Source organism: Lolium rigidum, chromosome 3 (assembly GCF_022539505.1).
Source record: "Lolium rigidum isolate FL_2022 chromosome 3, APGP_CSIRO_Lrig_0.1, whole genome shotgun sequence".
NCBI classification, from domain to species: domain Eukaryota; kingdom Viridiplantae; phylum Streptophyta; class Magnoliopsida; order Poales; family Poaceae; genus Lolium; species Lolium rigidum.
In genome coordinates this window covers 376,590,506-376,618,321 of record NC_061510.1, presented here as the reverse complement: position 1 = coordinate 376,618,321, position 27,816 = coordinate 376,590,506, and the positions used below count along the sequence as shown (strand labels likewise).

The 27,816-nt window shown below is 46.4% G+C and overlaps 1 protein-coding gene across 1 annotated transcript; it reads left to right on the top strand.

The window, feature by feature from the left end:
• The first annotated feature begins 375 nt into the window (after nucleotides 1-375).
• Nucleotides 376-2,942, top strand: LOC124697494 (beta-glucosidase BoGH3B-like). The gene is made up of 6 exons (XM_047230078.1): nucleotides 376-449; nucleotides 716-873; nucleotides 988-1,283; nucleotides 1,371-1,763; nucleotides 1,863-2,358; nucleotides 2,449-2,942. The coding sequence occupies exons 1-6, from the start codon at nucleotides 376-378 to the stop codon at nucleotides 2,940-2,942; spliced, it is 1,911 nt and encodes a 636-aa protein (XP_047086034.1).
• Nucleotides 2,943-27,816: the final 24,874 nt, after the last annotated feature.

The following is a 27,816-nucleotide window of genomic DNA, read 5'->3' as shown; positions in this document are numbered from 1 at the left end:
AAATTTCGCCAAACTTACGAAAAAATAGCAATACCCACAATACAAAATATATTGTATTGTATATAAAAAATACCTACAATACAGGAGTATATATAATTCATCAAATTTACAAAGCTTGTCTTAGAACAAAGCTCTCATGCACTATACTTTAAAACGGAGCAAGTGATAAACTGGAACTTCAATGGTATATTTAAGTGCATATAGCCGCCACGCGATTGTGAGTTTGTGACGTGTGGCACGTTTTTCCCCCTGAATATTTTTTTTACTTAGAACATCTGTATGGTAATTTTTTTTTTCCTTTTGAGAACAATAGAATAGCCGTAATGGGCATTCCGGGCCGCCAAATGCAACGAATACACAATTTGGGCCGAGGAAATGCAGGACCTAGGGAAGCGCCCTTCCCTCGATTTGTTGCAACTGCTCCATCGATGCGCATGGCTCGCCCTCGGCGCAAGACCGAGCCGCATGCAACGAATGCCAAGAGATCAGATAACCACCGTGGAAACGGTCACCTCCACGTACTCTCTTCTCCTGCATCCCGCACTATAAATTCACCAGCTCCCTCCGTCACTCCTCATCAGTCCTCATCTCACTCAGTTCTTCGCTACAGTTTGAAAATGGCAATGCTGGTTCCCAGGAAGGGCTTCTCGCCGGCGGCGGCCAGGGTGGCGTGCCTCCTCCTCCTCCTTGTTGCTGCGGCCGGTACCTCGGTGGCCGGGGCGGCGTACGTCAAGTACAAGGACCCGAAGCAGCCGATCCAGGAGCGCGTGGCGGATCTCGTCAGCCGCATGACGCTCGAGGAGAAGATCGGCCAGATGACGCAGATCGAGCGCGCCAACGCCTCCTCCACCGTCATCCAGAAGTACTTCGTCGGTACGTGATCCGTCGACGCAATGATCGATCCTAATTCTTTTGCTCTGATTCCTCGCTGGCGATCTTGTTCGTCTCCTAATTTAATGCGTTCGGACGTGGGTGTGATTGCTGCAGGGAGCGTGCTGAGCGGCGGCGGCAGCCCGCCGTCGGAGAAGGCGTCGGCGGCGACGTGGCAGCAGATGATCACCAAGATGCAGAAGGCGGCGCTCAAGACCCGCCTCGGCATCCCCATCATCTACGGCATCGACGCCGTGCACGGCAACAACAACGCCTACAACGCCACCATCTTCCCTCACAACATCGGCCTGGGCGCCACCAGGGACGCCAGCCTCGTCAAGCTCATCGGCCGGGCCACGGCGCTGGAGACCAGGGCCACCGGCATCCCCTACGCCTTCGCGCCATGCGTCGCGGTAACTAATCCATCCATCATTTGTCATACAGTATACATTATGGAGGATTAATCAACCTCTACATATGTGTGTTTGCGATGCGTGCAGGTTTGCCGTGATCCGAGATGGGGCCGGTGCTACGAGAGCTTCAGCGAGGACACGAAGCTGGTGCAGCTGATGACGGCGTCCGTGGTAACCGGACTGCAGGGCGACGTCTCCAGTCGGCACCCCAAGGGCGTCCCCGTCGTGGCCGGGTCCAAGAACGTGGCCGGCTGCGCCAAGCACTACGTCGGCGACGGCGGGACGAAGCGTGGGATCAACGAGAACAACACGGTGATGAGCTTCCACGACCTCATGCGCATCCACATGCCGCCCTATGACGACGCCGTCATCAAGGGCATCTCCTCCATCATGATCTCCTACTCCAGCTGGAACGGCGTCAAGATGCACGAGAACAAGTTCCTCATCACCCAGCTCCTCAAGGAAAGGATGCACTTCAGGGTAATTCACTCATCTGCATTTTCTTCTGACGACAATTTGATTGGGCTGAATTTGTGATCGACCTGAACGAACTAACTTAATTTGTCCGTGCATATACAGGGGTTCGTGATCACGGACTGGCAGGCGGTGGACAAGATCACGAATCCGCCGCACCAGCACTACTACCACTCCATCCAGGAGACGCTCCACGCCGGCATCGACATGGTCATGGTGCCCTACGACTACACCGAGTTCGTCGCCGACGTCATCTCGCAGGCCAAGAACGGCACCATCAAGATGGACCGGATTAACGACGCCGTCAGCCGGATCCTCAGGGTCAAGTTCACCATGGGCCTCTTCGAGGACCCCCTGCCCGACCGCCGCCTCACCGAGCACCTCGGCAGCAAGTCGCACCGTGAGCTCGCGCGGGACGCCGTCCGCAAGTCGCTCGTGCTGCTCAAGAACGGCAAGAAGGATGGGGCGCCGGTGGTGCCGCTGTCCAAGAATGCCAAGAAGATCCTCGTCGCCGGTAGCCACGCCCACGACCTCGGCCTCCAGTGCGGCGGCTGGACCAACACGTGGCAGGGACACGCCGGAAACAACATCACCGGCCAAGGTACGCATGACTCACAAATTAATCTCATGATCCGATATGTTCCTCTGTCTTCTTTGACACTGAACTGTCGATGTCGACGCGGACATGCAGGTACCACGATCCTGGAGGCGGTCAAGTCGGCCGTGAGCAACAAGACGATCATCGACTTCACGGAGCACCCGGACAAGGACTCCATCTCCAAGAGCAAGGAGGAGTACGACTACGCCGTGGTGGTGGTGGGCGAGCCGCCATACGCCGAGACCGCCGGCGACAACCAGAACCTCACCATCCCGTCCCCGGGGCCCGACGTCATCAGGGACGTCTGCGAGCTCGTCAAGTGCGTCGTGGTCCTCGTGTCCGGACGGCCGCTCGTCATCGAGCCCTACCTCGACACCATGGACGCCTTCGTCGCCGCGTGGCTGCCGGGAACCGAGGGCCACGGCGTCGCCGACGTGCTCTTCGGGGACTACGGCTTCACGGGGAAGCTGCCGCGCACCTGGTTCAGGTCCGTCGACCAGCTGCCAATGAACTACGGCGACAAGCTCTACGACCCGCTCTTCCCATTCGGCTACGGACTCACCACCAAGCCCGTCACAGACAGCTAGGAATTACTAGGATTTCTTTCTTTTCCGTACGTAGTGTGCCATCAATGAGCGAGTGAGCGGGAATCGAAAAATAAATTCAGGAGGATTTGATCGGCCTTAGCCCCCCGTGTAAGCTAGTTATACGAATTAATTTTTGATGAGGATTTTGCTAAGCTTGAAATCTGAAATCTATAGTGCTGTCCAAATTTTGTCTACCTTCTCTGAAATCATCTGTAGTTTTTCGATTCTCACTCAGACGAAGAGCACTGCGCTATATTGCATTCTGTATTTTCGCCGACGCCGGACGGCAAAGCTACGTGCTTCCACGCAAGTATATCACGGACAAAGGAAGGGCAGAAAACTGGTAAATCGTGCTAGGAAAAACAAGGAAATAGCAATCGTAAGTCTTGCTTTCCAAACCAGAATATACCAAAAATGCTGCTAATCGCGACATACCCAGATCACGAACCACGGAGGAAAGGGAAAAAGATGATTATTTCTCTGTAGTGTTGTTTACTGCCATGTTTTGAATGTCATTTTTTCGTGGCTATACCGTGCTATCACTCTCGGATTCATAACAATTATCATGATTTTACCTTAATTAAATTTTAAATAAGCCACATAAAAGGAGCGTCAAAAAAAACTTATATTTAAAAGAAAACCATGACACTTACTAAAAATCACTTATAATGTTTCAGAAGAAAATCAACATACCATTGAAGTATGTGTATCCCTAAAATCTAGGTATGCCACATTGGAGTGTATCACTTATGGCCTTCTGGGTATGCCACGGTTAGCTTATAGTAACATTTATGGGTATATTCTATAGGATCAAGCTATAGGAGGTTCGTGGTGTAGAGACCGTCGAGCTATCGTGCTTGATTAGGTTCGTTCGCTCAACATGCATTGGTTTTTTTCTTTTTATATATCACTTCTGAATATGTTAGAATATCTCCCTTCCCATTGAAATAACAAACCAAGTTAAATAATATTTTCATATAAATTATCAAGTAATGCACTGATATTGAGTTAGTATTTTGTAGAGGGTACTAGTTGACATAGAATTTAGAAATAGTTAATTCTCACATTTATAGCCGTCAGATAAGGATGTTTTAACCCATTTACATTCGAATTGATCCCAATGTTTAGATTGGATAGTTATTGGTGTTGATTCAGTCAGAGTTTTGTCTCGGTGATCAGTTTTGTAGTCTGGTTCAACTTGTCGTTTATAACATGTAAACAACAAATTGTGTTCTATACATGAAAAAACATATTTTTTCTCTTGTTATGCATACTTCTAAAAAGAAAGAGCTTTCATTCTTGCCGGCCTCTCCTCGAAAATATATGTTTTTACCTTTGTATCTTAGATTAGCAAATTGTACCTGAGAGCACTGGATAATTGGGCACGTTAGCCTTTTCTTGACGAAGCAACAAAGGAGAATTACTCACTTAGAAGAGAAATAACACAAACCCTTATCTTCCCTTAGCTTTTGGTCATACATAGAGCGACTACATAGTTTAGAGGCGTAGAGTTGTGGAATATCCAGAATTGAGAGTGCCCTACTCTATATGTACTAGTTGAATGCCCGTTCGTTGCCATGGCAGTTCTTTTCTCTGCATAAACATTTAGCAGTAACACCATCTAGTCCAGGGAAGAGTATGGTGGTTAGGTTAAATAAACTAATCGTGAAGAGTGCAACAATGATACAACATATAACACAATTATAGTTTCTCTTTCAATCAGCGTGATTCTTAGGCCATAACAAAGCTCAGTATGTAAATGGTTAGACAAATGTAGCAACAGAGCATTTGGACCAAAACATTTATTGGAAAAAGCAGTCACCCATGGTTTTTCAGAGATTTGTATAGGAACACATGTCAGAGACATCTCTAGCATAAATCCAATAAAGAACATCATTTAGAGACCAGATTAAGTAATTATTTCTCTTCCTTCACTGGTTGGTGCTCACTCTCACACATGTAGTATCTTTTTGGATTGTTGGCTCCCTTTCGCAAGTGTTTCTCCATTTTCTTGTACATGGCCTTAGCTCCACCCAATACAACATATAAAAACATTATTCCTTATATATATGCTTGCTTATTAACTGTATAGTTCAGTTCTTAAAAGCCAATTACCACTCTTGCGATCAAATTACTTTTGACCTAGTGTGTTGGTGACAAAAATGTTTAGTTGCTGAAATTGCATGAAAAAAACAGAAATGCCGCATAAAAAGTAATTGCAATCGATATTTAACTATGTGGATAGTTAAAGGACATAATCTCATGAAAGTTTCTTCCCACAAAGGACGTGGCAGCCTGTAACAATAATAATTTAAAATGTATTGCAGGTTGTTCTGAAATTAAGTAAGGTGAGAAATGGTGGGCATGGCATATGAGACACAAGAAGGATGATATGAGCCTCTATATTGTATGGTTAGGGAAAAAATATAGTACATATTGGCTCAAGTAGAAATTTCACATATATCTGATCTTCTGCGGCAGTAATAAAAATTCGCAAACTAATTTCGAGAAAGCCATGTTGGAAGGATTAGACCTTTCAGATAAAAATTATTTAAACGTGCTTGTATGCCGCTGAAGAGTTTCGAATATGAATATTAAACATATGGCTCGCCATGGCCCGACCATCAACAAAGCATTTAGTTGTTTTGTTCCACGTGTAGATTTAGTTTGCTCGTCCGCGCTGTAAGCTTTGTCCCAAGTCTAGCGTGATTTCGCTATATGTTGTCTAGCTAATGTTTTGTTTCATGTGAGGGTAATATTTTGTTTGTCGGAGGCTATATAGGTTTGTTATAACACGGAAATCCATCTTGGCTCCCGAGTTCATATGCACACGGTAGCTGGACCAATCAGAGGAGGACAGAATGATGTCAGTCCTTGTATTTTATCCCGTATAACGACACGTACGGGCAATATTGTACAGTAGAACTAGCCACTACTAGGAAAAGGGCTATAGCTGCACGGAAGGGTGCCGGCGCACCATCATTGACGCGCGCCGGTGGCAAAATACCGCCGGCGAGCCATGTTAGGCTGCGCCGGCGAAGGACCTATACTACCGGCGCACAAGAAAATTTAGTGCGCCGGGAATAAAATTCGAAGAGTTCTGGCCGGAAATAGAAAATATGGGCACCTTACCCCCGGCGCACCTCTATGGTGGTGCGCCGGTGGTAGACAGTTTACCACCAGCGCACCACCATAGAGGTGCGCCGGGGGTAAGTTGCCTAGATTTTTCTCTCCACCCCCTCCCCCTGGGAATCGCCTTTTCAGTTTTCAAAAAAATAATAGAAAATGATAGAAAATTCAAAAAATAAAATCCTTTGAAATGCCCATGTAATATGTGATCTAGTTTTAGTGAAAATTTGAAAATTTGAATTTCGATGTATTATGCAAAATGGCGTCATCTTTCGGTAAAACGGGATTTCTGGTTGCATACGACCTCCGATGAAAAACTTTTTTATATCAAAATCTATCTACGGCCGTTTGGAGAAAAAATGGATTCGTCAATTGGAAAACAGAAACAGGACTTTTTTGAGATTTAAGATTTGGGTGAAAAAAAAGAAAAAATACCCCCGGACCACCCTACTTGGTGTGCCGGCAGTAAGCAGTGCTATATATTGGAGCCGGCCCTCCTCCCTCTTCTCTTTCCTCACTTTTCCCCCTTCTCCTCTTTCCCTCCTCCTCTTCTCCTTGCAAAATTCACCGACGGCCTCCTCCTCCTCCTCCTCCGGTGACATCCCTCCTCCACCTCGGGCCTCCTCCTCCTCCTCCGGCGTGAGCTGCTCCTTCTACTTCACCTCGGGCTTCCTCCTCCGGCCTCCTCCTCCTCCTCCTCCTCCTCAACCTCCACCTCCGGCCAACTCCTCCTCCTCCACCTCCGGCCAACTCCTCCTCCATGTCCACGTCCACCTCCATCTTCACCTCTGGCCTACTCCTCCTCCTCAACTTCCTCCTCATCCTCAGACTCATCCTCCTCCTCCTACTCCTACACCGGCGCGGCAACGACAGCAAGGTGGCCCACAGTAACACGCAAAACGAACACGAGCTAGATCTAGATCTAGATCTAGATCGGCTTTTTTTTGGTTTCCTGGATAACTTACTACCGGCGCACTAGGCAGGTGCGCCGGGGATAACTCGTCTTACCGCCGGCGAATTAACTGGTGCGCCGGCAATAGCTCGTTATCACCGGCCCGTTCCTACCGGCGGGCTCTGGTGCGCCGGCAGTAGGCAAATTTGGTGCGCCGGCAATAAGCGTTTTCCTAGTAGTGAGCAGTTGTGGACGCATTGATCGGTACCGCCTGTCTGTTGCAAACTCACCGGTACAAACGCCAAGCCAATGTCTTGGACTAACAGGCTCGACACCTGTACTAGCAAATTAAACATGTACTGGGCACATGTGGTAATTAAGTACTAGTAGGCCCGTCTTCCGCAATCCTTCCTACCCACTAGCCATGCGTTCTCATCCTCTTCCACACCAGTGCTTTTCCATACACGCTGAATGTTGCAGGTACTAGCAGACTAACACGATTTATCAAATTGACCAACTGCCCATCTCGTAGCCGTCGCCTACCCCAATCAGGGCATCTTCGGGTCGACGGATTTCAGACGTTTAAAATAGTCGCGCGCGTCCGTTTGTGTCGGCCTAAATGGTCGAAATCGATCGCCCATCCGTTTGCATCGAGGGTGCCTCCAGTATCTAGATGCATTTTTTTGGGGGTTTGCCTACTTCTGTTCGTCGTCGAGCACGACAAAATCCAGTACAGGCCACGACCACTTGGAAACCGACCGAACATATGCTGGTGCCGACGACGGTGGAGGTGGAGAAGGCCACGCCGGTGGTGGAGATGGTGGTGGAGCCGCCCACGGATTGTACGCTGGAGGTGGAGGTGGAGTCGGAGGTGGCGGTTGCGGGGCCGTGTTCTGGAGCGCCCGTCGTAGGGCCTCTTCCTCCGTGAGCCTCGGCGGCATGATGCCGGTGGCGTACCGGGGACAGCGACGGCTGCACCGGTCGGTCCACCTCCGAGACGAGGACACCGAGCCTCTCGATCTCGTCATCGGTCATCGTCGTCGGGAAGTTGAACTTCCAACCCTCCGCCATGGCCGCCTGCCAATCGTGGAAAACGCAGGTGACGAAGTCGTCTCTGTCGTCCTTGGCCTCCTCGTTGTGCTAGGCCAGCACGTCGCAGTCCTCGTCGGCATTGTCGTCCTGTGGAGGCGCCGGCGACTGCCGTATTTCATGACGAGGCGGCGGTGGTCGGTCAGACGGGAAGTCCCTATCGCCGAGGAAGCCCGCTTGCCTCCTCGGATCGTCCTCGGTCAGGCGCCAGCTGTGCTAGGTATTGGAGTCGACTGCGAAAGCAGGATCGGCGCGGAGGCCCGGCGGAAGGTACCGCCGCCAGCGCCAGATCTCGGTGCTCCTGCCTGGCTCGCGCACGTCACGCAGGCACCCAAATGTGGCTGAGCCGCCAGCCGCCGCCAGGCAGGTGCACGTCCTGCCAGCCGTCGCACGACGTCCAGTTCTGTTGCATGAGCCGCGCCACCTCGACGGGCAGCGGCACCCTGCTCGGTCGCGCCTCCTTCTTGGAGCCGCTGCCAGACGCCTCGAAGTCGTACTTCTTCATCCCCATGGTGATGCGACGGCGCGCGGTGTTGCGGGTGGGAGCGGAGGTGTCGGTGGTGTGGCCGATGGCAGGGACGATGCCGGTCGACTTTTAAAGGTCGGGCCAGCACGGGGCACGAGCCATTGATGGCGGTGCAGAAGCCCAGCGGTCGCCCGCCAGTGCGCGTGCAGAAGAGGCATCCGCGGCATCGATGGCGAAGGCTGCGGCGCGGACGCAGACGCGGAAGCAATGACTGTCGAAGCTGCGGCCGCGGAAGCGATGCGCTCGATACAGCCCTATGGCTCGCTGCCAGACAGGCCCGGTGGAAAAGCAAGCGGTTACCGCGCAACGTCCGCCGCGACGGATCCCCGCAAATATGCGTCGCGTTTGCATCTTCGCGGATAACCCGGTCACTATGCGTCGGGCCGCTGGGTCTAGTCCCAAACGCATTTTTCGACCGCTACGACGCAAACAGTCGATCAACATCCGTTTGGGTCGCCAAGTTAGAGGTGCTCTCACCCTCAAGATTCGAGCAGATTCAAATCTTTCTGGCGAAGTACCAAATCTGAATATGAACATCATTGCTTGCAATCTTGTCTCTACTACGGTTGTTTGTACCTATAGTGTGTGGAGCTCGATTATGGGTCATCATAATCTGATGTTTTAATCTCGCTTTAGAATTCCAGCCAATATCCAAAGAATATGCGTCCCTGTTATTTGCCCCGGCGTCGAAGATAGCACTATAGCAGTGCAGCGCCATGGTCCAGTTAGCAGGCAGACATTTGTACCTGCGGTCTACGACACCGGCGTTACGGGCTCATGCGCATCCTGCTTGGCACCCGTCACGGCTCCGTTTCCTTACGTCAAACCATCGCGGGACCCAGCACGTACCAAGTAAATACTGCTGCTGTATAAACTACATATCTAGTGCCTGTATCACATTAACTATTGCGTCCTCCACAGATCTTGGAGTAAAGTTTCGTGGTCCAGATTACAAGAACATGTACACTCGGGTGCCAAAACTCCATCCCCGTTATTAACATATGTCTGCAGTTGTTACTTGTTAGGAACTAGTTTGGATGTACAGCTCATTTTTGAGCTTCATAGTCCAAGAAGAACAAGACGTGGTTGGGAAAAAATAGGGGAGCTTCACGCATACGGACCCGTTAGTTATGTTAACTGGGCCTGGTGGGCTGTCTCCAGGCCTAGTAGTCATAGACTTGGCCTGAGGGTTAGGCGCGTCTAGCCCGGCAGGCGATGCAGTGTGTGGCGGGCCTAGCGCTTTGACGTGGATGCAAATTGTGGTGAGTGGTGACGACTGACGGCGGTGCATTTTCTTGGGTTGATGGCACAGTGCCATCGTATGGTTTCTGGCAAGAGTGGTAAATGGCACTGACATCGTATGGTTTCGCTTATGCATGCGACTGTGTCGTCTTCCTCGCTGTTTCTTCCACCACCCCCCAAGTAAAAAGCCTTGCACAAAACGCCACAATAATGCTCGAGTAGCAGAATAGATAGTACAAAGAGTTTCCGTCTCAAAATCCCGCGTTTCCCGGCGTCCCCTTTGTTCGCATACGAGTGGGCCTGACGGCCGGGCTGGCTAGCAGGGCGCGTACACGTACTCGTGATCTAGCGGCTAGGTCCATTCTACACAACGTGTCCCGCTTCTGCCGCTGCATCATTGGATTTCAAGATTCGGCGCATGCTCGACGGCTTTGGATTTGTTCTGAGGGCTGGGCAGTCCCCACTCCCGCACTAGGCCCACTGGGCGCTGGCGCTTTAGGCCTTTGCAAGCCTGGAATGTTCTCTCCGCCCCACAGCTCCTCACTCTTTCCACTAGTTTTTCACCCCGGTAGCTCGGATTCCCGGCCCGGCTGCTAGCTCACATGAGTGTGAGCGACCGGACAAAAGCCTCCTCCATGTTTTGCTGCTTGTCGCCCCCCTCCCTGAATAATGAAATCTGGCTCTTTTGTTCTCCACACCTCGATCCAGCGATCTGTCCACCCAGTTGCACTTGCACATACCTACCAGCAAATCAGCCATTTTTCATTTGTGAGTGAAGTAGCAACTTGCAGTGGCGTTCATCAGTTTACGGAGGCCAAGTGGAAGGGAGCAGATGACCCGCCCGCTTCCGTTTAGCTTAATTGACCTCATTAAAGAGCAACTCTAACGCATCTCTTAAAAAGCAAAAAAAAAAAAAAAACCCTTAAAATAACTGGTTGTGTATGGTTTCAGTTTCGAAAATCAAAGTTAAGGTGTACCATAGATCTCCCTCCCAGCAGTATATTCCTAGTTTTCCTGAGGGGCGCTTGCCTCTTTTCCCTCAGAAATTTTTGGAGCACAATTTTTCACCCACTGTCGCCTCCCAATAATCCTAGAGCTACGGAAGGATTCTTACGGAAAAGACTTACGGGATTAGGTGGAGGAATTTGGTTGCTTCTAATCTGTTTGTCTCCCGTGAATCCAGGGATTGCAGTTTCTCTCCACTCTCCACGTAGTCCCGTACGATGCATCCCGTAACAATATGCCCGTAGATGTAGCACTGCTGGTCGCCCCCACCCGCAGTTTCAGTCGCCTAGTTCAACTTCACGCCGCCCACTGCGTCCATTATGTGCCATTTGAACCGCGTCGGTCGCGGCCGCCATCGATGCCAAGCGAAGCTCCGTTTCGGCCGTCGCGGAGCTTTAGGCGCCCTGAATCGGCTGCGTCGGAGCGGTACATACGTGTTGAAATTATGAAAATGCTGGAAAAATAAGGATGTACGGTTTCACTCGGATTCCACTGAACATATCCCGCAGATTGAAACATTTAAAACCGAACTGCATGGTCTATTTGGCGCAAGCCCACGCAACACCGTGAACGTGTTTTCCAGCTCCGCTTATACACGTTTAAGGTCCCGCTGTTTAGGGGATCTATTAGAGTTGCTCTAATAATGGCACTAACTCAGCTTGCCATCTATTCCATCCCTAGAAACTAGAGTAACACTGTGACAGTTAGGAGAGCATTTGCACCCCTAGCTCATCAGGGATCAAATTTTAGATTTGACACTTTGGTGTTATACACTACGGGAAAGCCAGCCTTTGCCGTGCTCCACTTTGCACGGCAAAGAGGCCTATACGCACGGCAACGGCTTTGCCGTGCGTGCCCTCACGGCAAAGCTTGCATGGCAACTCCATCGACGGCAAAGCCACCTTTGCCGTGCGCTTGCAAGGATTGCACGGCAAAGCTCTTTGCCGTGCGCTTCCATCTCTGCCGTGCGGCAGGGGGGCTGCCGTGACAGAAGACTTTGCCGTGCGCTTCCTTTCTTTGCCGTGCGACGGTCGTTGCCGTGCGCCAGCCTTCGCTGCCGTGCGATCCTTTGCCGTGCGGGCTAGCTCTACCGCGCACGGGAAAGCCCCCTACAGGCACGCCCCAGGAGCTCCCAGGTCTACAGGCTGCCGCCACGTGGCTCCTTTGCCGTGCGTGTGCACACGGCAAAGTGGCCAAAAGTCCTTTGCCGTGTGCACACGCACGGCAAAGGGCCCTGCTTTTTCATTTTTTTGCTGTTTTTTGCTTATTCCCTGCATTTCAAATGTAGCAATTGACAATAAAGCATATACACATATAATCTTCAACATAACATCACCAAACACTACGGGAACACCACAAATACATCAAACACACATATTCATGCATACAATGCATTACATAGAGTCCATAGTCCATCCACACAAGTTACATAGAGTCCATAGTGCAATGTCCAATATTACAATCCATTAGAAGCAAACAATCCGACAAAGTGCACGAAGACCATGCCATCAACCTTGTCCTCCGCTTCTGCCGGCCTCATCGTCATTTCCTTGTGACATATAATCTATAAGGTTGATGGAATGAACATTTACATTTGCATTTGCATATTGATCACTTGAACAAGCACAAGTAGCGGGTTGGGCACAAGAGGACTCACCGCGGTTCATGCTCCGGATGATGTTCATGTTGTTGACGGTGACAAGTGTCCCCGGAGTCCGAGTGGGCGGTGGCGGCATCCACGGCATGGAGTAAGGTGGAGGAGCAGCAATACTCCCGGTGGAGTAGATCGTACTGAACCGTCCGGCTCATCGGCCCAGCTCATCCGTGCTCGTCTGCTGTCGCATCATCTGCTGCTGCTTGTTGCATCTGCTGCATCATCTGTGTCTGCTGCTGCTGGTACTCCAGAATCTGCTGCTCCATGTGCGCCCTTTGCTCCTGGGCCGCCTGCTCCTTCGCTGCCATCTCCTCCTACGTTGTGTTGCCGCGATGTCACTGATACGTCTCCAACGTATCGATAATTTCTTATGTTCCATGCTACTTTATTGATGATACCTACATATTTTATGCACATTATATGCCATATTTATGCATTTTCTGGAACTAACCTATTAACAAGATGCCGAAGAGCCAGTTGCTGTTTTCTGCTGTTTTTGGTTTCAGAAATCCTAGTAACGAAATATTCTCGGAATCGGACGAAATCAACGCCCAGGTTCCTATTTTGCCCGGAAGAATCCAGAACACCCGAGAGCCGCCAGAGGGGGGCCCTGTGGGCCCCAGATGACATGGTGGCGCGGCCAGGGCTGGGCTCGCGCCACCCTATGGTGTCGTCGCCTCGTTGACCCTCCTGCGCCGCCTCTTCGCCTATATAAAGCCCCTGCATCGAAAACCCTTACGGAGAGAGCCACGATACGAGAAAAGTTCCAGAGCCGCCGCCATCGCGAAGCCAAGATCTGGGGGACAGGAGTCTCTGTTCCGGCACCCTGCCGGAGCGGGGAAGTGCCCCCGGAAGGCTTCTCCATCGACACCGCTGCCATCTCCACCGCCATCTTCATCACCGCTGCTTGCTCCCATGAGGAGGGAGTAGTTCTCCATCGAGGCTCGGGGCTGTACCGGTAGCTATGTGGTTCATCTCTCTCCTATGTAGTTCAATACAATAATCTCATGAGCTGCCTTACATGATTGAGATTCATATGATGATGCTTGTAATCTAGATGTCATTATGCTAGTCAAGTGGGTTTTACTTATGTGATCTCCGGAGACTCCTTGTCCCACGTGTGTAAAGGTGACGAGTGTGTGCACCGTGTGGGTCTCTTAGGCTATATTTCACGAAGTACTTATTCACTGTTGAAGAGCGTAGTGAAGTGCTTATTTATATCTCTTGATGATTGCAATGTGTTTGTATCACAATTTATCTATGTGCTACTCTAGTGATGTGTTATTAAAGTAGTTTTATTCCTCCTGCATGTGTGCAAAGGTGACAGTGCGTGCACCGTGTTAGTACTTGGTTTATGCTATGATCATGATCTCTTGTAGATTGCGAAGTTAACTATTGCTATGATAATATTGATGTGATCTATTCCTCCTACATATGCATGAAGGTGACGAGTGTGCATGCTATGCTAGTACTTGGTTTAGTCGTTTTGATCTATCTTACACTTAAGGTTACTTAAACATGAGCATTATTGTGGAGCTTGTTAACTCCGGCATTGAGGGTTCGTGTAATCCTACGCAATGTGTTCATCATCCAACAAAAGTGTAGAGTATGCATTTATCTATTCTGTTATGTGATCAATGTTGAGAGTGTCCACTAGTGAAAGTGTAATCCCTAGGCCTTGTTCCTAAATACTGCTGAGTTACTACTGCTTGTTTCTTGTTTTCTTGTGTTACTACTGCTTGCAATACTACCACCATCAACTACACGCCAGCAAGCTATTTTACGGCACCATTGCTACTGCTCATATATATTCATACCACCTGTATTTCACTATCTCTTCGCCGAACTAGTGCACCTATTAGGTGTGTTGGGGACACAAGAGACTTCTTGCTTTGTGGTTGCGGGGTTGCATGAGAGGGATATCTTTGACCTCTTCCTCCACGAGTTCGATAAACCTTGGGTGATCCACTTAAGGGAAAACTTGCTGCTGTTCTACAAACCTCCGCACTTGGAGGCCCAACACCTGTCTACGAGAAAGGAGGGGAACGTAGACATCAAGCACTTTTACGGCGCCGTTGCCGGGGAGGAAAGGTAAAAGGTACTCACACTCCGGATCTCGGCTACTAAGCTATTTTCCGGCGCCGTTGTAAGTACTCGAAGCTATTTCCTTTAGACTCTGCAATTGCGACATTTGGTTTCTTGTTTACACTAGTTAGGCATAATGGAAAACAACAAAAATATGAGAGATCTTTATGAACTTTATCTTGAATTAGGACATGATGTGTTTGAAGAAAGAATTAAGAAACCCATGGAACTTTATATGCATGCTAATGGGAATGTTATTACTATGAATGCTTTGAACACCATTGTTGATAATGCTATGGAAAATTCTAAGCTTGGGGAAGCTGGCTTTGATGAGCATGATATTTTTAGTCCCCCAAGCATTGAGGAGAAAATTTACTTTGATGATACTTTGCCTCCTATTTATGATGATTATAATGATAGTAGTCTTTTGTTACCACCTGTTATGGAGGATAAATTTGATTATGATTACAATATACCTCCTATATTTGATAGCTACTTTGTTGAATTTGCTCCCACTACAACTAATAAGAATTGATTATGCTTATGTTGGGAGTAGTAATTATTTTATGCATGAGACTCATGATAAGAATGCTTTATGTGATAGTTATATTGTTGAGTTTGCTCATGTTGCTACTGAAAGTTATTATGAGAGAGGAAAATATGGTTGTAGAAATTTTCATGTTACTAAAACACCTCTCTATGTGCTGAAATTTTTGAAGCTACACTTGTTTTATCTTCCTATGCTTGTTACTTTGCTCTTCATGAACTTGTTTATTTACAAGATTCCTATGCATAGGAAGCATGTTAGACTTAAATGTGTTTTGAATTTGCCTCTTGATGCTCTCTTTTGCTTCAACTTCTATTTCTTGCGAGTGCATCATTAAAACTGCTGAGCCCATCTTAACGGCTATAAAGAAAGAACTTCTTGGGAGATAACCCATGTGTTATTTTGCTACAGTACTTTGTTTTATATTTGTGTCTTGGAAGTTGTTTACTACTGTAGCAACCTCTCCTTATCATGTTTTTGTGCCAAGTAAAGTTTCTATGTCAAAGTTGATGTTATATTTGGGATTGCTGCGCAGAAACAGCATTGCTGTCTGTCACGAATCTGGGCACAGTTCTCTGTAGAAAATTCGAAAAAATCTGCCAATTTACGAGCGTGATCCTCAGATATGTACGCAACTTTCATTAGTTTTGAGTTTTTCCATTTGAGCAAGTCTGGTGCCATCTTTAAATTCGTCTTTACGGACTGTTCTGTTTTTGACAGATTCTGCCTTTTATTTCGCATTGCCGCTTTTGTTAAGTTGAATGAGTTTCTTTGTTCCATTAACTTTCAGAAGTTTTGTGCAATGTCCAGAAGTGTTAAGAATGATTGTGTCACCTCTGAACATGTGAATTTTTGATTATGCACTAACCCTCTAATGAGTTTGCTTGAAGTTTGGTGTGAAGGAAGTTTTCAAGGGTCAATAGAAGAGGGTGATATAATGTGATCGAGAAGAGTGAAAGGTCTAAGCTTGGGGATGCCCCGGTGGTTCATCCCTGCATATTTTAAGAAGACTCAAGCATCTAAGCTTGGGGATGCCCAAGGCATCCCCTTCTTCATCGACAACTTATCAGGTTTCTTCTAGTGAAACTATATTTTTATTCGGTCACATCCTATGTATTTTACTTGGAGCGTCTGTGTGCTTTTATTTTTGTTTTTGTTTTGTTATCTTAGTTCTCTGAATAAGTTCATCCTTGTGTGGGAGAGAGACACGCTCCGCTGGTTCGTATGAACACATGTGTTCTTAGCTCATAATATTCATGGCGAAGTTTCCTCTTCGTTAAATTGTTATATGGTTGGAATTGGAAAATGCTACATGTAGTAATTGGTAAAATGTCTTGGATAATGTGATACTTGGCAATTGTTGTGCTCATGTTTAAGCTCTTGCATCATATACTTTGCACCTATTAGTGAAGAAATACATAGAGCTTGCTAAAATTTGGTTTGCATAATTGGTCTCTCTAAGGTCTAGATAATTTCTAGTATTGAGTTTGAACAACAAGGAAGACGGTGTAGAGTCTTATAATGTTTACAATATGTCTTTTATGTGAGTCTTGCTGCACTTGTTCATCCTTGAGTTTGCTTCAAATAACCTTGCTAGCCTAAACCTTGTATCGAGAGGGAATACTTCTCATGCATCCAAAATCCTTGAGCCAACTACTATGCCATTTGTGTCCACCATACCTACCTACTACATGGTATTTCTCCGCCATTCCAAAGTAAATTGCTTGAGTGCTACCTTTAAAATTCCATCATTCACCTTTGCAATATATAGCTCATGGGACAAAATAGCCTTAAAAACTATCGTAGTATTGAATATGTACTTATGCACTTTATATTTTATTAAGTTGCTTGTTGTGCGATAACCATGCTTACGGGGAACGCCATCAACTATTGTTGAATATCATGTGAGTTGCTATGCATGTCCGTCTTGTCCGAAGGTCTATCATTTTAGTGGTTGGAGCATGCAAAATTGTTAGAGAAGAACATTGGGCCGCTAACTAAAGCCATGAACCATGGTGGAAGTTTCAGTTTTGGACATATATCCTCAATCTCATATGAGAACAATAATCATTGCTACATGCTTATGCATTTAAGAGGAGTCCATTATCTCGTTGTCCATGTTGTCCCGGTATGGATGTCTAAGTTGAGAATAATCAAAAGCGAGAAATCCGAAATGCGAGCATTCTCCTTAGACCTTTGTACAGAGCGGCATGGAGGTACCCCTTTGTGACACTTGGTTGAAACATGGCATGCAAAGATCCGGTAGTCCAAGTTAAGTAGGACGAGGTGCGGGCACTATTAGTATACTATGCATGAGGCTTGCAACTTGTAAGATATAATTTTCATAACTCATATGCTTTATTACTACCGTTGACAAAATTGTTTCATGTTTTCAAAATAAAAGCTCTAGCACAAATACAGCAATCGATGCTTTCCTCTTGAAGGACCTTTCTTTTACTTTTATTGTTGAGTCAGTTTACCTATCTCCTTCCACTTAAGAAGCAAACACTTGTGTGAACTGTGCATTGATTCCTACATACTTGCATATTGCACTTGTTATATTACTTTATGTTGACAATATCCATGAGATATACATGTTATAAGTTGAAAGCAATCGTTGAAACTTAATCTTCCTATGTGTTGCTTCAACACCTTTACTTTGATTTATTGCTTTATGAGTTAACTCTTATGCAAGACTTATTGATGCTTGTCTTGAAGTACTATTCATGAAAAGTCTTTGCTTTATGATTCAGTTGTTTACTCATGTCATTACCTTTGCTTTGATCGCTGCATTCATTACATATGTTTACAAATAGTATGATCAAGATTATGATGGCATGTCACTTCAGAAATTATCTTTGTTATCGTTTTACCTGCTCGGGACGAGCAGAACTAAGCTTGGGGATGCTGATACGTCTCCAACGTATCGATAATTTCTTATGTTCCATGCTACTTTATTGATGATACCTACATGTTTTATGCACATTATATGTCATATTTATGCATTTTCCGGAACTAACCTATTAACAAGATGCCGAAGTGCCGGTTCTCGTTTTCTGCTGTTTTTGGTTTCAGAAATCCTAGTAACGAAATATTCTCGGAATTGGACGAAATCAACGCCCGGGTTCCTATTTTGCCCGGAAGCATCCGGAACACCGAGAGCCGCGGAGGGGGCCACGGTGGGCCCGAGATGACATGGTGGCGCGGCCGAGGGCTGGGCCGCGCCACCCTATGGTGTCGTCGCCTCGTTGACCCTCCTGCGCCGCCTCTTCGCCTATATAAAGCCCCCGCATCGAAAACCCTTACGGAGAGAGCCACGATACGAGAAAAGTTCCGGAGCCGCCGCCATCGCGAAGCCAAGATGCTAGGGGACAGGAGTCTCTGTTCCGGCACCTGCCGGAGCGGGGAAGTGCCCCGGAAGGCTTCTCCATCGACACCGCTGCCATCTCCACCGCCATCTTCATCACCGCTGCTTGCTCCCATGAGGAGGGAGTAGTTCTCCATCGAGGCTCGGGGCTGTACCGGTAGCTATGTGGTTCATCTCTCTCCTATGTAGTTCAATACAATAATCTCATGAGCTGCCTTACATGATTGAGATTCATATGATGATGCTTGTAATCTAGATGTCATTATGCTAGTCAAGTGGGTTTTACTTATGTGATCTCCAGGAGACTCCTTGTCCCACGTGTGTAAAGGTGACGAGTGTGTGCACCGTGTGGGTCTCTTAGGCTATATTTCACGAAGTACTTATTCACTTGTTGAAGAGCGTAGTGAAGTGCTTATTTATATCTCTTGATGATTGCAATGTGTTTGTATCACAATTTATCTATGTGCTACTCTAGTGATGTGTTATTAAAGTAGTTTTATTCCTCCTGCATGTGTGCAAAGGTGACGGTGCGTGCACCGTGTTAGTACTTGGTTTATGCTATGATCATGATCTCTTGTAGATTGCGAAGTTAACTATTGCTATGATAATATTGATGTGATCTATTCCTCCTACATATGCATGAAGGTGACGAGTGTGCATGCTATGCTAGTACTTGGTTTAGTCGTTTTGATCTATCTTACACTTAAGGTTACTTAAACATGAGCATTATTGTGGAGCTTGTTAACTCCGGCATTGAGGGTTCGTGTAATCCTACGCAATGTGTTCATCATCCAACAAAAGTGTAGAGTATGCATTTATCTATTCTGTTATGTGATCAATGTTGAGAGTGTCCACTAGTGAAAGTGTAATCCCTAGGCCTTGTTCCTAAATACTGCTGAGTTACTACTTGCTTGTTTCTTGTTTTTCTTGTGTTACTACTGCTGCAATACTACCACCATCAACTACACGCCGACAAGCTATTTTACGGCACCATTGCTACTTGCTCATATATATTCATACCACCTGTATTTCACTATCTCTTCGCCGAACTAGTGCACCTATTTGGTGTGTTGGGGACACAAGAGACTTCTTGCTTTGTGGTTGCGGGGTTGCATGAGAGGGATATCTTTGACCTCTTCCTCCACGAGTTCGATAAACCTTGGGTGATCCACTTAAGGGAAAACTTGCTGCTGTTCTACAAACCTCCGCACTTGGAGGCCCAACACCGTCTACGGGAAAGGAGGGGAACGTAGACATCAAGCACTTTTACGGCGCCGTTGCCGGGGAGGAAAGGTAAAAGGTACTCACACTCCGGATCTCGGCTACTAAGCTATTTTCCGGCGCCGTTGTAAGTACTCGAAGCTATTTCCTTTAGACTCCGCAATTGCGACATTTGGTTTCTTGTTTACACTAGTTAGGCATAATGGAAAACAACAAAAATATGAGAGATCTTTATGAACTTTATCTTGAATTAGGACATGATGTGTTTGAAGAAAGAATTAAGAAACCCATGGAACTTTATATGCATGCTAATGGGAATGTTATTACTATGAATGCTTTGAACACCATTGTTGATAATGCTATGGAAAATTCTAAGCTTGGGGAAGCTGGCTTTGATGAGCATGATATTTTTAGTCCCCCAAGCATTGAGGAGAAAATTTACTTTGATGATACTTTGCCTCCTATTTATGATGATTATAATGATAGTAGTCTTTTGTTACCACCTGTTATGGAGGATAAATTTGATTATGATTACAATATACCTCCTATATTTGATAGCTACTTTGTTGAATTTGCTCCCACTACAACTAATAAGAATTGATTATGCTTATGTTGGGAGTAGTAATTATTTTATGCATGAGACTCATGATAAGAATGCTTTATGTGATAGTTATATTGTTGAGTTTGCTCATGTTGCTACTGAAAGTTATTATGAGAGAGGAAAATATGGTTGTAGAAATTTTCATGTTACTAAAACACCTCTCTATGTGCTGAAATTTTTGAAGCTACACTTGTTTTATCTTCCTATGCTTGTTACTTTGCTCTTCATGAACTTGTTTATTTACAAGATTCCTATGCATAGGAAGCATGTTAGACTTAAATGTGTTTTGAATTTGCCTCTTGATGCTCTCTTTTGCTTCAACTTCTATTTCTTGCGAGTGCATCATTAAAACTGCTTGAGCCCATCTTAACGGCTATAAAGAAAGAACTTCTTGGGAGATAACCCATGTGTTATTTTGCTACAGTACTTTGTTTTATATTTGTGTCTTGGAAGTTGTTTACTACTGTAGCAACCTCTCCTTATCATGTTTTTGTGCCAAGTAAAGTTTCTATGTCAAAGTTGATGTTATATTTGGGATTGCTGCGCAGAAACAGCATTGCTGTCTGTCACGAATCTGGGCACAGTTCTCTGTAGAAAATTCGAAAAAATCTGCCAATTTACGAGCGTGATCCTCAGATATGTACGCAACTTTCATTAGTTTTGAGTTTTTCCATTTGAGCAAGTCTGGTGCCATCTTTAAATTCGTCTTTACGGACTGTTCTGTTTTTGACAGATTCTGCCTTTTATTTCGCATTGCCGCTTTTGTTAAGTTGAATGAGTTTCTTTGTTCCATTAACTTTCAGAAGTTTTGTGCAATGTCCAGAAGTGTTAAGAATGATTGTGTCACCTCTGAACATGTGAATTTTTGATTATGCACTAACCCTCTAATGAGTTTGCTTGAAGTTTGGTGTGAAGGAAGTTTTCAAGGGTCAATAGAAGAGGGTGATATAATGTGATCGAGAAGAGTGAAAGGTCTAAGCTTGGGGATGCCCCGGTGGTTCATCCCTGCATATTTTAAGAAGACTCAAGCATCTAAGCTTGGGGATGCCCAAGGCATCCCCTTCTTCATCGACAACTTATCAGGTTTCTTCTAGTGAAACTATATTTTTATTCGGTCACATCCTATGTATTTTACTTGGAGCATCTGTGTGCTTTTATTTTTGTTTTTGTTTTGTTATCTTAGTTCTCTGAATAAGTTCATCCTTGTGTGGGAGAGAGACACGCTCCGCTGGTTCGTATGAACACATGTGTTCTTAGCTCATAATATTCATGGTGAAGTTTCCTCTTCGTTAAATTGTTATATGGTTGGAATTGGAAAATGCTACATGTAGTAATTGGTAAAATGTCTTGGATAATGTGATACTTGGCAATTGTTGTGCTCATGTTTAAGCTCTTGCATCATATACTTTGCACCTATTAGTGAAGAAATACATAGAGCTTGCTAAAATTTGGTTTGCATAATTGGTCTCTCTAAGGTCTAGATAATTTCTAGTATTGAGTTTGAACAACAAGGAAGACAGTGTAGAGTCTTATAATGTTTACAATATGTCTTTTATGTGAGTCTTGCTGCACTTGTTCATCCTTGAGTTTGCTTCAAATAACCTTGCTAGCCTAAACCTTGTATCGAGAGGGAATACTTCTCATGCATCCAAAATCCTTGAGCCAACTACTATGCCATTTGTGTCCACCATACCTACCTACTACATGGTATTTCTCCGCCATTCCAAAGTAAATTGCTTGAGTGCTACCTTTAAAATTCCATCATTCACCTTTGCAATATATAGCTCATGGGACAAAATAGCCTTAAAAACTATCGTAGTATTGAATATGTACTTATGCACTTTATATTTTATTAAGTTGCTTGTTGTGCGATAACCATGCTTCGGGGAACGCCATCAACTATTGTTGAATATCATGTGAGTTGCTATGCATGTCCGTCTTGTCCGAAGGTCTATCATTTTAGTGGTTGGAGCATGCAAAATTGTTAGAGAAGAACATTGGGCCGCTAACTAAAGCCATGAACCATGGTGGAAGTTTCAGTTTTGGACATATATCCTCAATCTCATATGAGAACAATAATCATTGCTACATGCTTATGCATTTAAGAGGAGTCCATTATCTCGTTGTCCATGTTGTCCCGGTATGGATGTCTAAGTTGAGAATAATCAAAAGCGAGAAATCCGAAATGCGAGCATTCTCCTTAGACCTTTGTACGAGCGGCATGGAGGTACCCTTTGTGACACTTGGTTGAAACATGGCATGCAAAGATCCGGTAGTCCAAGTTAAGTAGGACGAGGTGCGGGCACTATTAGTATACTATGCATGAGGCTTGCAACTTGTAAGATATAATTTTCATAACTCATATGCTTTATTACTACCGTTGACAAAATTGTTTCATGTTTTCAAAATAAAAGCTCTAGCACAAATACAGCAATCGATGCTTTCCTCTTGAAGGACCTTTCTTTTACTTTTATTGTTGAGTCAGTTTACCTATCTCCTTCCACCTTAAGAAGCAAACACTTGTGTGAACTGTGCATTGATTCCTACATACTTGCATATTGCACTTGTTATATTACTTTATGTTGACAATATCCATGAGATATACATGTTATAAGTTGAAAGCAATCGTTGAAACTTAATCTTCCTATGTGTTGCTTCAACACCTTTACTTTGATTTATTGCTTTATGAGTTAACTCTTATGCAAGACTTATTGATGCTTGTCTTGAAGTACTATTCATGAAAAGTCTTTGCTTTATGATTCAGCTTGTTTACTCATGTCATTACCTTTGCTTTGATCGCTGCATTCATTACATATGTTTACAAATAGTATGATCAAGATTATGATGGCATGTCACTTCAGAAATTATCTTTGTTATCGTTTTACCCGCTCGGGACGAGCAGTAACTAAGCTTGGGGATGCCGATACGTCTCCAACGTATCGATAATTTCTTATGTTCCATGCTACTTTATTGATGATACCTACATGTTTTATGCACATTATATGCCATATTTATGCATTTTCCGGAACTAACCTATTAACAAGATGCCGAAGAGCCGCTTCTGTTTTCTCGCTGTTTTTGGTTTCAGAAATCCTAGTAACGAAATATTCTCGGAATCGGACGAAATCAACGCCCGGGTTCCTATTTTGCCCGAAGCATCCGGAACACCCGAGAGCCGCCGAGAGGGGCCCCGCGGGCCCCGGATGACATGGTGGCGCGGCCAGGGCTGGGCCCGCGCCACCCTATGGTCTCGTCGCCTCGTTGACCCTCCCGCGCCGCCTCTTCGCCTATATAAAGCCCCTGCATCGAAAACCCTTACGGAGAGAGCCACGATACGAGAAAAGTTCCAGAGCCGCCACCATCGCGAAGCCAAGATCTGGGGGACAGGAGTCTCTGTTCCGGCACCCTGCCGGAGCGGGGAAGTGCCCCGGAAGGCTTCTCCATCGACACCGCTGCCATCTCCACCGCCATCTTCATCACCGCTGCTGCTCCCATGAGGAGGGAGTAGTTCTCCATCGAGGCTCGGGGCTGTACCGGTAGCTATGTGGTTCATCTCTCTCCTATGTAGTTCAATACAATAATCTCATGAGCTGCCTTACATGATTGAGATTCATATGATGATGCTTGTAATCTAGATGTCATTATGCTAGTCAAGTGGGTTTTACTTATGTGATCTCCGGAGACTCCTTGTCCCACGTGTGTAAAGGTGACGAGTGTGTGCACCGTGTGGGTCTCTTAGGCTATATTTCACGAAGTACTTATTCACTCGTTGAAGAGCGTAGTGAAGTGCTTATTTATATCTCTTGATGATTGCAATGTGTTTGTATCACAATTTATCTATGTGCTACTCTAGTGATGTGTTATTAAAGTAGTTTTATTCCTCCCGCATGTGTGCAAAGGTGACGGTGCGTGCACCGTGTTAGTACTTGGTTTATGCTATGATCATGATCTCTTGTAGATTGCGAAGTTAACTATTGCTATGATAATATTGATGTGATCTATTCCTCCTACATATGCATGAAGGTGACGAGTGTGCATGCTATGCTAGTACTTGGTTTAGTCATTTTGATCTATCTTACACTTAAGGTTACTTAAACATGAGCATTATTGTGGAGCTTGTTAACTCCGGCATTGAGGGTTCGTGTAATCCTACGCAATGTGTTCATCATCCAACAAAAGTGTAGAGTATGCATTTATCTATTCTGTTATGTGATCAATGTTGAGAGTGTCCACTAGTGAAAGTGTAATCCCTAGGCCTTGTTCCTAAATACTGCTGAGTTACTACTGCTTGTTTACTGTTTTACTGTGTTACTACTGCTGCAATACTACCACCATCAACTACACGCCAGCAAGCTATTTTTTGGCACCATTGCTACTGCTCATATATATTCATACCACCTGTATTTCACTATCTCTTCGCCGAACTAGTGCACCTATTAGGTGTGTTGGGGACACAAGAGACTTCTTGCTTTGTGGTTGCAGGGTTGCATGAGAGGGATATCTTTGACCTCTTCCTCCCTGAGTTCGATAAACCTTGGGTGATCCACTTAAGGGAAAACTTGCTGCTGTTCTACAAACCTCTGCACTTGGAGGCCCAACACTGTCTACAGGAAAGGAGGGGGAACGTAGACATCAGTCACTAACATTTCAATGGAAAGCATGTAAAGGAAATGTAGAGGCTCGAGGAAGAACATACCCGTAACCGCTCGACAGCTAGATCCGAAGCCCGTGGCCGGGGCTCTACCTCAGGCTGGCCGCTCTTACGACCACGACGGATCTGGCGGAGAGAGAGAACCTTCGCCGGGTCGACGCACCCGTCACCAAACCATAGGCGGCCATGCTTCAAGCCTTCTCCCGCAAGCACCGCGACCTCAGGGTCAAAGTCCTCGGCCTCTGGGTTGGCGTCCTCGCCGTACTTCTGCTTGAACTTGGAGACATACGACGTGCACTCGGGTCTCGCATTGCGGGTTAACCCACACGGACCCCGTCTCGAGATCGGGCGTCTTCCTTTGCTTCATCTTCTTTAGCAAGGCAAAGACGTTAGGCTTCGCTCCCGTCCCGACTTCCCGCAAAAGAGAACATGTAATCAAGTGAAGTGGCACACCCTTGCGGAGTTAACAAATATATAACATGAATTCAAAGAATGAAGGAACCATTAATTTGCTCACCTCGTTCGCGGTGAAGAGAGAGGGGATGCCTGCCTTGGATATGCGATCCACCTCGCATCTCTGCCCGCTTCTTCTTGCCCTCCTCGTGCTTCTTGAGGTACTGGGGGCATGTCCACCACATGACCATCGCAAGAAAGCACCTCTCGTCGTTGCCGACGTACTGAGGAGGGTTCTACATGCACAAGATAAACTCATTATGGTAAAATAAACTACATGGCGACAAAGCAAATCAATAACACATAAATGCAAATACCCGCATGTACCGCCACAGCCGCATGAGCGTGTCGCGAGCGTCCTCCTTAGTCATGTGGACGAAGCGGTCGGCGTGCCGCTCGTGGACGCATTGAACACGTGCCTCGTAGTGCATGCCGCTCACCCTCTTCCTTGCAAGCCGGTGTAGGACATCATCGCATGCATTCTCCTTGCCCTCGGCCCTCTTGAAGTATTTCGCAACCATGCACATAGGTAAAACAAGGGGCATTAGTGCAATTATTGTGAACCAAGGAGAGTGTATGAATGGTAAGAAGTCAAAAGTCACGTACCCGAATTTGGCAACAACCAAATCCGCCGCGGTGCCGCGGCCCATAGGATCTACCGCGAGGCTGTAGTGCGCCCACCTCCAAGCTACGTCGCAGCCACCAGTAGGGAAATTGACTATCCCAGGGAAATACCATCTAAGTAGGCCCCCAAGGATGTTCGAGTACCCACGTGGCGGTCTCTGCGACGGGTCTTCATACTTGAACGAGATGCACCATGAAACGACAACATCAATATGTATGTGATAATAATTTTGATAATGACAAAATTGCGATAACGAAATGCCAAAAATTAACATGTACCTCCTTCCATAGGGCACTAGAACAACGTGCCTGTAGCGCCAATCCTTCGGCCGAGGGAGCTGTGTTATCCCACGCCGATATGGCTTCCTATCACGTGGCCTCGGCCTCTCCACACCTGGAACGTACTGGTAATCCGCCGGCTCTACCCAATCTAGGCTTTGATCGGGATCGAACACTAAGTTCCCCAACCCCTCATCCTCCGAGAGGTCCTCCTCGTCCCCCTCCTCCTCCTGGTCCTCCCCACCCCCCTCCTCCTCCTGGTCCTCCCCACCCCCGTGGTGCTCCTGGTCCTCCTCCTCGTCATCATCATCGGCTGCGGGAGGGGGGCTAGGACTAGGAGTGAGTACACGCGTCGCATTCTTCCTACACGGCCGCGTTGTGGTAGCGACAGGAGGGGGCTAGGAGGGGGGGTACTAGCTCGGCCCCGCCTCGAAGTCCCTACACCTACCAAGTCCTTGAGCTTCTTTTTAAGACCGCCACCCTTTTTTTTGGCGGCATGCTTCAATCACCTACAAACACAAATGAAGAGAGTGGTTTATTAGTACGCAATATTGTAAAGAGATAAATATTAGTGAAAGAAACAGAAATATAAGTAGATGAACATTAATGAAAGCAACAATAATGCAAAAGGATGAACATTAATTAGTGGAAGCAACAAATAGCAAGCATAGAGTTCTCTCAAACATAGCACGGAGTTCTTACAAATAACCTAGCTAGACAATCTCTATTACACGGAGTTATTACAAATAACCTAGCTAGCCTCACAATTACTACTACATAGATCAGTAGCCTGTGTCGCCGTCCGTGATTGGACCGCGTGTCTCGTCATCGTCATCAGGCTCGGCGAACCAATAATCATCAATGAAACCTGGAGGTGGTCCATCTGCATCGAGGTCAATCCCTGCTCCGAACGCCTCGAGCATACTCGAGTCTTCCGGGCACAAACATCCTCGGATTCATCTTCCGCATTGTCCCCATCCATGCCCGCATCTTCTTGTTCATCGTCTACGACCATGTCATCGATAGTCGGCAAGGCGATTGTGAATTGCCCGGGGAGCCCTTCTTCCTGATAGAACTCGACACTCTTTGCTGAGGGGTCTACGTGGCGGTAATCGTCCTTGTTTGGCGGGGGCGGCCTATTGCGTGAAGGCACCGTCATCACAACATCCCATCCATGTAGACGTTTTGTCGGGTTTCTGCACGCGTACGGGAGATAGAATACTTGAAAGGCCTGGGTAGGCAAGATGTACACATCCTCTCCCTTATAAACAGAGTTCCTTTCAACTTCGACCAACCCAATTTCAGGATCCCGTCTCACCCGACGTGGGTCAAACCAATGACATTTGAAGACGACGGGATTTAGCCCTTTCTGAAACCCGTAATTCAGCTCGTATATATCCTCGACTCTTCCATAGTAATGGAGCCCATCGTCACCTTGACATACCACCCCGCTATTTATTGTCTTCGTGTTGGGCCGGCTTGTTGTGTATTTATGGGTCTGGAAGCGAT